Genomic DNA, 11,593 nt, shown 5'->3' with positions numbered 1-11,593 from the left:
CCCCCCCCCCCCCCCACAGCAAAGCAAGCTATTGTGGTACTGTGTCTGCCAGAAGGCATATTGGGGTTCCATCCTGAAAGAACGGCAATCCAACAGTGCACATGATGTACAATAGCCCTAAATGCACGGGGACTGTGTCTTTAGCACAATGCTATGGTGTGATCGGACCCTAAATGAATGATGCCGCGTTCATCTGACCAGCGAGGGTGTGATACTTTGAAAATGGGTGAGTATTTCTCTGCTCTGCATAGGGATCCTGTAACTTGCAAGTTGTTGGGAGTGACAGGATTACAAGAGTGCTATCAGCCTCAGTCTTTTTTTTTTATGCCTACTGTGTACATTGTATGGTGCAGTCTCTGAGATGGCAAATTGTGCTGCCATTGCCGTCCCCTTCACTGACATGAACAAGATGATAGCACAAAAAAAAAACCCCACTTATGTCTACAACCCCACAGAGCGATGTCACTGCTAGATTTTGGAAACAAACGCCACCTCCGAGTAAGCCGGAATGATGGGGCTAATTGATGACTTACTATGTGTTCATGAAGCAGCCCCGAGCACTGCACACTACTTGCCACAATATTGGGCAGCTCTCTGGCTTCAGCAAAATGCAAAAAACAGCGGGCAGCTTTTTCCACACATTGTTGGGTGTCAGAGGAGGACAGCCCTACATCACCATCTGCCCACAATACTCAGGTTTTCCCATAAAGCTAAAAGGTGGACAGCCCCTTGAAGAAATCCTGGTTATCTGAAGGTATAATGCAGTATTCGGAGACAAAGCAGCCGAAATCCCAATTATCAGCAATCGCTTTAGACAACATTCAATCTGTCGCAAATCCGGTGCAAACACAACGCCTCTATATTAAAAATGGCAACATAAAGCACATAGGTTTCTTTTTCGGGAGCCCCGCCCAATACCTGTGAACAGAATTTAAAGCACAAAACTTTTAATTAAAAAAAAAAAAGGAAATTTTTCTTTTCCATACAAAAATATAGGTTATCATTAGGATGCCCGTTACTATACAGCATAGTACAATGCAGCAGTTACCTGGAACATGAAAACCTGCTTTCGAGTATGTACAGTTGTTACAGAGAGTCAAGCCTATATACAGCCAACTAACCTTCAAACCCAAACTACACAGCAACCGATTCTGCTCTTTACATCGTTCAGTCGTCACAGATCTGCCCTGCGTTTACAGCATATGAGGTTATGATCGGCAACTAGAATGATCAACCAAAAAACAGCAAGAACATTTACTTAAACCCCCCTAACAAAATGTGTTTTGTATTTCAAATGAGAAGAACCGTTTTAGTCCACAGTGCAGATTTTGCAGAAAAGAAAAATAATTCAGAAATAAAATGTGTCGATGGCTTTGATAGAACGCAACTGCTTTATGCTTGACGCCATTCCCCTGTTGGGTAGCACCGCCTTTGTAGCTTGCAGCCATGGTTGAGGCCCAGGTCACATCTCCAATGCCTTTGTGCTCTGCCATCCTCCGTTATCTTGCATATTCAACTGACTTCAGAGCAGGGCAGAGTGAGAGTTCAAGCAGGATGACAGTATTTGACAAGCGGAACAGACAAACTTCATAGGAAGCTGGAGCCACCCAACAGAAAATCGGCACATAGAACATTGCAGCACAAAGGGCTGTGTTGTCCCGTTCATTAAAAAAAAAATGTGTGTGCAAATTCTTTACCGATAACTAATTTGCTTTAAGGGCCTGTATGTGGGGGGGGCGGGTATTTTGCGTCAACGGATTCTTTAACTAAACAAGTCAATGGAAATGCAAAAACAGTTTGGAGCAGGTTGATGCAGCAAACGTAGGTCAAGTGCACCCATCCAAGAGCTTTGCATGATCCCACAAGCGTGTCAAACTGATGCTGAATGCAAGCAGAATGTATGTAAAAGCAGATTGCATTTGCCCATCAACACAAGCCCAAAGCCCCTCAACACAGGCCCTGTTTCCCCAAGAAACTCTTCTACTTACTCATGGGGGGTGCTGCTCAGTGATTTAACAGCCACAGACTTTCGGGAATCGCCTGTGATAAGGTCATTAAAGAGTAAAAATGCTCCTGTGACAGACTGCTTGTGTTATTAGACCATCAGGAGACCTCGTGCAGATTGTGTAAGCACCTCTGACCTCAATCAGGTAAATGTTATAAATTACAGAGCATCACCCCTGCATCACCAAAATGTTTATTTCTTTCCCGAAGAATCTCTTGCAATGGTTCGCAGTAACCTAAAGCAGCCAATCGCACATCAGATGGTCCGTGAACTCCGGCTGCGGAAGGTTTCGGGCACGGTGCAACTAAATCACAAAACATTACAGCAGGGGTAGCCAAGCTCCGGCCCTCCAGCTGTGCTGGAACTACAAATCCCATGAGGCATCGCAAGATTCTCACAGCCAGACATGACTCCCGGAGAGAGATGCATCATGGGACTTGTAGTTTCACCATAGCTGGAGGGTCCGGAGTTTTGCTACCCCTGCATTACAGAGTAGCTCCTGCATACTGAAATGACAGTCGTTAGCTAATGATCGTATTGGAACGGCTACTTTTAACATCAGGACTTATCACAGAGCAGTGACATCTTGCTACGCGTACAGTATCTGTTGTATTTCAAGCCCTAACAAAAACCTTTAGGCATACAAATGGTTGGATTGTAGTCTAAGCATGTTTGACACGATTCAGACCAATCTAAGCTTTTAACTCTTCACCCATAACGAGAAATAAAAGTGAAATAAATAAAAAAAAAAAACTCAATCCACAGTCTTGCTTTCAAGAACCCCTTTATAGCTAACAGATGTCACTTATGCAACTGGCAGTGGTGGCGCCCAATACGGAGGAATGGAGGACAGATCTGTGTGTTTCAGGAATGATTGGCCAAACTGTATAACTTTGGCCTCTACCCCGGATCCCCTAGCCAGCCCCATCCCCACCCCACCAAAAAACCTGTTATATCCCGATGCTACAAATATAGGTGCTTCTTTAAACCCCTTTCTCCCTGCCCTTTAAATTCAGCTTTTGTATTAACCATTTAATTCTTATTCATATAAAAGTTGTCCTTACTGCACAAGTGACTACAGGAGGTTTCTGGTGATACAGAGAGAAAAACCGAGCAACTGCATGATATTGAAGGTCTACACAACTTAAATCGATTCTCCAGGTGATCACTTTTCTTGCAATGTGTGAGTGTAGAGAGTGGGAGCTGATACTACCAGCACGCCTTAGCCTCCACCTTTTCTTCAGTCCAAAACCCGCCCAACCAGGCTCCTCTGGAGCGGGTCTGTGCCACCCTCATGGTCCAGCCCCTCTTTTAGGGTCAGGCGTTAGGGATGGCTGCCAGGATAGTGCTATGCTGTTCTCCACTCTTAAGCAGTCCTAAGAAAGGCCAGTCTGTGTTTTAACTCCTGAGCCTTGCATCTGCTGCAGTCGGTACTGGTGAACATTAGAGGTGCGCTGTGGATAATGCTGCGGGCTAGACACAGCAGAAATCCTGGAGCCTGGCATGTTTGTAGTCCGAGAGTCTGATCTGGACCCCTGAGGGGTGGAGTTGCCAGAAGCCCCAGTGCTGGCTTGCGAGTCTGAGGGTATAGAGTCTGTCCTGAGCAATTGGGCTGGACTTGCCTCACGACTGGGACCTCGGTGATGGAAGCTTTTCCTTGGCTGGCACGTGCCAGGATTACTCCCATAAAGCTGCTGGCTGTTGTAATACCCAGAGCTCCCGGAACACTGGGGACTGGGTGAGTCTGTGGAAGCAGTATGGGAAGGACTTGAATAGGAAGAGGAAATGACAGACGGCTCGTTGTGGCCCTGCCCCGTCCTCTGCAGTGTCCTATAGCTGTAACCACTGGGCTGAGCAGCCGGACCACGGAAAGGCGACGAGTTTTGAGAGAGGAGGTTGATCGTCTCTTGTTGAGGACTGTCGCACTGCAGGAACTGGGAAAATAAAAAGGGCAGAACAGGTGAGTAATGAGCACGGCTTGTACAAGAAAATCTAAACTGCAAATAAGTGACAAGGACTGAAATTCCCAAAATGGCAGGTAGAGGCATTTCTGCTACATTTCAAGGGTCAGTTTTCCCGAGCAGAACATCTGACCGGTTGTTGTGACAAAACACACACACAAAAAATCCTCCCAGGGCTTAATCCACTTCCAATAAACAGTTCCTGAATTGTTCCACTGCACAATTCTATGTAAGGAAACGTAACAACTAGAGAATATTTGGGGCCTAATCCAATTAAAATTCTTAAGGCCCATCTCTGCGCAAAAAGCTGCCAGGGTTTTTTTTAGGGGGTTAGGCAAGCAAATTTTTAAATGAGGGTGGGAAGTATGTTAAGGGGAGAGGGAGCCCAGAGCTTACCTTTAAACCAGTTGAGTGAGAGGACCGTATGCAAGAAAGCACCAGCTCAACATGTTTGGCACCTCATATTCCAAACTAGGACTCGTAAATCTTTAACTCTGACATCTTAATCTTATGTCTTGTATGAGCTGTCCATATCCTTTACAGCAAAATACGTTCTGTGGCTGCTTTTTATGTCTCATTTCATCATGAATACTTACCTGATAGTTGTATCTGGAAGGGCTGTAGGCGGCTGGTCCTTTAGAAACAGCCATATTTATCACTTCTGTGTCTCCGTCTTCTGTGAAAACAAATCAAAGTTTACATAAAGAAACCACCACATGTCGTATAAGGCCCCTTTCACACGGGTGGTCCCACCGGGTCCGCCTGTCAGTTTCTCCAGTGGACCCAATCGGATGCCCAATGCTAGTCTATGGGCAGCCGTGTGTAAATGGACGGCCGTCCGTTCACACCCAGCTCCGGCCAGGTTCAGTGTTCCGTTTCGACAGACCTGATTGTGCCAGATCTCATAAAATGGTGTTTACATCCAATTTCCAAAAGACCAATATAGGGTCTGGTCAATGCGATGGAGAAAAAAAACTGGAGGGAGATGGATGTCACAGTGGCAACATCCAATCTGTACTGCTCCGATGAGGAGGGTTTCCATGCATGGATCCCCTCCTGATCAGCCCGTATGAAAGGGGCTTAAAGTTCTTGCATAATAATTTTTTAGAAAAGTCACAAAAAAGACTTCTATTTAAACCTCCCTGTGAAAAAAATTATTCTGTGTAGACTAGGGATGCGCCGATGCCGATACCAAGTATTTGGTTGAATAATCGTACTCGCCCAAATGCTCCCGATACTGGAATTTCCTGGTACAGGTATCAGGAAGCCGGGCGGCAAGTCATTACATGCCGCCCACCTTCCTGATTGGACGAGGGAGCATGGAGCTGGCTTCCCAGCCAATCAGGAATGACTCGCCCCCTGGCTTACTGATTGGCTGATGAGCGAGCAAGAAGCCGGCCTTCCGGCCAATCAGGAAGCCGGGCGGCGTTTAATGACTCGCCATGGCTTCCTGATTGGTGGGGAAGCTGGCCAATCAGGCAGTCGGGGTCGAGTCATTACCCGCCCCCAGCTTCCTGATTCGTCAGAAAGTGGGCTACATGCGTCTTCATCATCTGGTGATGGAGCATGGAGCCGGCTTCCTGGCTAATCAGAAGCTGGGCGGCGAGTCATTACGGTCCACCCGGCTTCCTTAATGGGACTTCCGGTATCGGCGAGTACTGGAAAAAAAATAAATCGGTACCCTTACTCGATACCGAAAAACTGGTATCTGTGCATCCCTAGTGTAGACATTTCCACCATACTGATATTGCGGAGTACAATATAACAAAAAGAGCAAAGCAGAGTGGTCTGCTGATCTAAAATAAATATGCTGCTGTAAACGTGTTTCCAAGGAGCAGATCCATTCCTGCCGTCCAATACAACTGTTATTTATGCTATAATGTTGGCTAAAGTAAGGAGCAGCCGATCCAAGATTGCATGCAGTGTTTTTACTTACCAGATTCTCTGTCTAGACTGCTGTCTCTAGAAGGCGACCGTTCTCCTCGATGCGGTACTTTCACCCCACTCCGCAAGACACGCTCCAGGATTCCCTGCCCTTCACGTAGCCGCTCCACAGATGTTGGAACCATCCTGCCAATACATACATTACATGAATTAATTGGTCAGCAAACATGACAAACATTGATCAGGTTTAGAATAAAGTTAACCTTAAGCCCCATTACAATCCCACTTAGAATTTCCATCCAGCACTGTTCCATGACAAATAGGATTTCCTGTCCTGGTAACAATGGTCACCAGACAGACCGAGCTTCCAACCCTTTCCCATTCTATTCAAGTGTTTTAGGTTTAAATACATTTTAGGCTTATTATATCCAAAAGACTTCAGTCTGGAGTTAACATTTAACACCGAGTCTAGATGCTTGCTCAATCCCAATGCAATTAAACATTTCATTCACTTACCAGCGGCTGCTAATGTTCTCCACAGTCTTGCAATGACCGGAGCTCACTGTCCTCATCTCGGTAGGGCTGACATCTTCAATCTGAGGCATAGTGGGGTGGGAGGGAGAAGAGAAGCCGCTCTGTGGAGATGATGGTGCCTGGAGCTGCAACACCGCAGACAAATCTGTGTCAGAAATGGAGCCGTTGCTGCTTTGGCGTGTTGGAGTCCCGGCACAGCAGCGTATTACGTCTCCTCCAGGGGAAGACGTCACTTCCTTGGCTTCCTGTTTCCTCTTCCGGTACTCTAAGAGTGACACCTGTCCGGAGAATAAAAACAAATCCATTGAACATGCTTAAACAGATCCCGTCCTCCAAATTACAAAGCACAGATGAAGATGTGATTGTTGTGGGGCCATAAACTTTTTACCAATAAAATTGACCAATACTTCCGCTAACTCTGTGCCATCTATGTTCTAATCACATTTTTTATTATGCTGGTTTATGAAGCTGAGCTTTTGTCAAACAGAAATATGTTATGTACAACTGCTTTACATCAGACTTCTATTCAGCACTGCACAATCATAATACTAATTATTATAGGGGTTGAAAAACCTCACCCACCAGACGGACTCAGAATGAACAAGGAGATCATGTCCATCCACCGGTACCAGACTACTTAAAGGAAACTTGTCATGTGATAAATACATACGCAATTAGGGATGCAACGATACAGATACTAGTATCGGTACCAATGCCGAGTATTTGGGCGAGAAACCTGATCAGGAAGCCGGGCAGCGAGTCATTACACGCTGCCCAGCTTCCTGGTTGGCCATGGAGCCGGGCAGCATGTAAAGACTCGGCTTTCTGATTGGCCAGAAAGCCATCTCCATGTAGACGGCTTCCATGCTATTTGGGAAGCCGGGTGGTCAGTCATTACACGCCACCTGGCTTTCTTAAATAGGACTTCCAGGCTTGGTATCGGCGAGTACCGGAAAAACAAATATCGGTACTCGATATCGAAGCACTGGTATTGGTGCATCGCTGTACCCAATCATTGTCTGCAAAAGCTGTTTGACTGTCCTGCCAGACTAGCGCAGAAATAAGCAGATTAGAAACTGAAATCAAACTGTAAACCAAAGACCTAAAAATAAAAAGACCAAATCCAGGCAAAACTATTTTTCTTGTGATGGGAAAACATTAGGGACAAAGAGAACCTATGGCTTCCGGTCCTGGGGTTCGAACTTTGAGGAACAAAATTCATGATTTCTAGGGGTGTGATGGGTGGGTTTGGGTGAATATCATGCTTTTCAAATGTCTATACAAAAAGTATCTAGCCCGAAATGTAAAAAAAGGTTTTGGCTGGATCTGGCCTTTTTTTAACCTGGCCCCTTACCTTTTTTCTTTGTGGTGGGTTCTGAGGAGAAGACCTGATGCCCTCACAAGTCCTATCGCTGCATGGAGACATAGATCCTTGAGCGGATTCTTTTATAAGTCCAGGACCTGCCCTGCCATAATAGGCCTCCACTGGAGAGCCACAGTACATTTCTGATTGGGAAGGCTTCCTTTCTCCAACAAGAGGCGAGCCCCGTAAGGAACCGTCTGCACGGGGCATAGCATTCAATGGGGAGAAAGCATACATTAAATTGAACTCAGTCCGGAAAGTCTGTTCTGACGTTCTTAGCAGCATTGAGCCTTCTCCAGATTTTGCAAGAACATTTGACTCTGATAAGGGGCCGTACGGCAGAGACGTGCTGGGTGACTGAGCAGCAAGATCGGACAGGGCCGTGGTGACAACAGTTTGGTGCTCTTGGCAATTTTCCACAGATACATCCAAGAAGGTGGACTTGACCAGGTCAACATCAGGCCGAAGACAAGGCTGAGATCAGGAAAAGGATAGAGATGCGAAACAGAAAGGGAGACAGAATTAAAAAAATGAATGACATTTTCAAGCTATTAACAAAAATGGACACACAAATATTTTTAAAAGTGCAATGTCCCCAAAACTGGTTCCCCTAGACCACTCGCCACAGAAATTACAAATTATATTAGCATTATTGTCAGTTAATCAATGCAAATTACTCAATTAGCTCTCAACTTGCTTGATGGTAGTACTTCAAGACTAGGACTGGGTAAGGAAAATGGTTCTCAAAAAGGACCTAAACTGTGGAAATTATGCCACATAGGCAAAGAGGACAAAAGACTAGTCACCATTATTGTCTGTAGGCTCCCTGCAGCTGATCTTTTCTGCATTACTGACTTAATGTGCCCTTTTCTGCACCTTGTACCTGTGGAGGCAGCCATCTTGGTAAAGCAGTGCTTTGCATTCTTCTATCAGAGCAGTGTCCCTACTGGTGGGGTAATATTTAAGATGTTGCAGGAGAGGTGGAGGAAGAATAGAACATAATGAAGCAGCGAGATTCTTGCACTGCAGATCCTTAGGTACAGCTTCCTCTCCAGCAGAGAACAGTAAGCAGCACAGTAATGACATCGCCAAATCTCTAGCAGCATATCTACCTTTGATCTCACACTGCAGGCATACAGCAGCAATAGGGCTCAAGGCACAGGAATGCCTAGGCACAGAATTGCATCAATAAAAAAGGTAAAAAGATAGAGGGTATTTCAGATCTATTTTTGCTTGGGCAAAATAAACATTTCCAGATGATCCCTTGATAGCAAATCTTTTTTTTTTTTAGTTCAAGTCCAATTTGAAGTACACAAAGGCTTTCTGCTCTCGGTCACCTTTTGGCAAAAGACAGGAGATGGAGGCAAATACAGTACCAGACAGCAGAACAGAGATCAATAGTACTTATGCAAGGACACATCCTCTGTCAGGCTCAGATAAAAGTCATGGAAAACTTTGGTCAAGTGCTGTATGATGGGCTGCTGCTCTGAAGCTTCCCTGTTCCAGTAACAGTGGGATTGCTGTTGCTTGGTCTTTAGCCTCTCTCTCAATTTTGGCCAAAAACGTTGTTAAAAAAGGATCTAAACACATGCCTGAAAGAAATATCTTCGGCAGCAGATAGCCAATGTACCTAAAAACTAGTTTGTGTCTCATATATTCAGATCATTTTCTATTAGCAGAAGCCCAAATAAAGTATCAGGTGCTTACAGACTCCTAAGTGGACTGATCACTATCTGAAGTCTACAATCATCTGTCAACCAATGGATCTAAACAAACGTGTGAGCTCAAGACCCGATGTCTTTATGTTCAAACATTGTCTAATAGTCTGCAATCCTCATCAGTGCCTATATCCAACTTTTCAGAAAATGTCAAGTGAGGGGGCACTGACTGTTCACTGCTTGGCTGCTGTGGGTTACACAACTCCACTGCCATAGTAATATGTTGATAAAGCACCTAAGGTGGAACTCTTGCTTAGCAAGTAGTAGGTGGTCACATTCAACTGGAGTTGTTCAGTAATAAAGATGTTCTGCTACTCAATTAAGCAATGTATTTTAGAGTGGCAGGAAAATACTCCAGCATTAATAAATGGATACCCGGATAAATGAGAACCTTCACAGACAACTCATGCCAATGTTGTTTTTTGAGTCGATTAGACTAGGAAATGGTTAAAACCTCCATCATGTTTTGACTGTCCTAGAAAGAAAGGAAACTCTGGCAAGGGCAAATAGAACTAAAAAATAGAGTTCAAACGCTCCTCCTATCCAAAACAAAAAATATACTTTAGTCAATCTATAATAAACTAAGAATTTCAAGCTAGAAAAGGTTTACTTTCTTAGGATATGGCAAGCTTCCATGCATGCATAAAAAAAAAAAAGCGCAGAGGGTAACCCTGCATTCAGGGAAGAAAAAAAAAATGTTTGCAATAACAGCGCTCATATTATATCTTATATCACAGCGCATACATGTCTACATGCAAAGCATTGCAAGGTGATGAGAGGCTGAACTGATACTTTCTTCGATTTCTTTTTATGCCAATTTTTTCAAATCAGGTAAATAGAGTGGTACTTCGGTTCACGAACTTAAATCGTTCCACGATTCTGGCTGCAAACCGAATTGGTGGCGAACCGAATCAAACTGTGATCAGACCGCGATCTCAACTAGAGGAAGCCATGACCATGTGTCAGAGCAGGGAAAATGACTGCGGTGTTGTGCGTCACCAATGCGGAGTTTGTGAACGGGAGCAAAATTTTGCCGAACTTTCTGTTCGTGAACTGAATTGTTTGTGAAAAGTGTTTGTAAACCGAGGTACCACTGTACTAAATTTTAAACTGAAATATTAACCACCTGAAAGGAGCAGGTAGCAAACGTTTCATCCAGACTACTCAGATGAACAGTATCGGAGGAGGAACATACCGCCTCCCTCTCATAGCAGAGATGGATCCGTGTGGCTACGTCAGTTATACTGGCTGGGAACGAGCCTTGCAGGCAGCAGTGCTGGGCTTTCTTAGTAAAACCCCAGCATGGTTTGACAGCCATTTTTCATACGCTGCACTAACATCTTAAACCTCCATCCCTCCATTAAAAAAAACTGCAAAAAGCCAACTCCAGTTTTGGATACACTGAGGACGCGTTAAAACCTATGTCACCATGTGTGACCCCAATGAAGAGACTTCCTTTCTGTTCTGTACACAGACTATAACAAAAACATGGACAGATGTTCTACCCCCTCCACATGCTACCCAAAAAATAAAAAAAGCTTTTATTGCTACATGTCCCAATTATAAAAATCTACTCTCAACAGCAAAGGGAAAAAAAAAAACCCAAAAAGTTTTTTTGCTTGAGTTGCGCTTGAAGGCCCAAAAGTACAAGATCCAATAAGAACAGAATTTAGAAACATTTTAACAGTTTTTAAACTGAACTACAGCCTATAGAAAGTTTTATAAAAGTATCCTATGACTAGATCCCTTTGAGACCACCATGATATTCCCATGTGGTCTGTCCCTCTTTCCAACAACCGAGCAGAACGTGGCAGAGATGTAAAGGACAGTTACTGGCCTCACAAAACAAAACAAAACATGAAACATAAAAATGAGGTACTATATATAATTTGTTCACAATTTTCGAATTCTTCTGAATAAAATGTTTTCATCATCTAGAATTTTTTTTAATCCCATAAGAAAAAAACACAAGTGACAGAGCTGCTGCCCACACACTGAACACCTAAAGCAACAGACATATTGGCGATAACTACCTCGGGTGAGAGGGACTCGGGCCTATGCGCTGGGGAGCTCTCGGGGGAGGATATGTTCTAGAGGAGGGAAAAGCAACTTGTTATTCAGCTATTCA

At 44.4% G+C, this 11,593-nt stretch overlaps 1 protein-coding gene across 1 annotated transcript in view; it reads right to left on the bottom strand.

The window, feature by feature from the left end:
* Positions 1-2,951: 2,951 nt before the first annotated feature.
* The window catches only part of SETD5 (SET domain containing 5), a 38,267-nt gene continuing 29,625 nt past the window's right edge, over positions 2,952-11,593 (bottom strand). The window contains exons 17-22 of the mRNA XM_018557986.1: positions 11,499-11,555; positions 7,739-8,221; positions 6,367-6,662; positions 5,903-6,036; positions 4,563-4,642; positions 2,952-3,939 (exon numbers count right to left, since the gene is read on the bottom strand). Coding sequence (XP_018413488.1) covers positions 3,382-3,939; positions 4,563-4,642; positions 5,903-6,036; positions 6,367-6,662; positions 7,739-8,221; positions 11,499-11,555 — 1,608 coding nt within the window. The 3' untranslated portion in view covers positions 2,952-3,381. The remainder of the gene's footprint in view (positions 3,940-4,562; positions 4,643-5,902; positions 6,037-6,366; positions 6,663-7,738; positions 8,222-11,498; positions 11,556-11,593) is intronic.

The sequence above is a fragment of the Nanorana parkeri genome, unplaced genomic scaffold, assembly GCF_000935625.1.
Source record: "Nanorana parkeri isolate BGI_ZX_2015 unplaced genomic scaffold, ASM93562v1 scaffold314, whole genome shotgun sequence".
In the NCBI taxonomy this organism is placed as follows: Eukaryota; Metazoa; Chordata; class Amphibia; order Anura; family Dicroglossidae; genus Nanorana; species Nanorana parkeri.
This window is presented reverse-complemented; position numbering and strand designations above follow the sequence as displayed.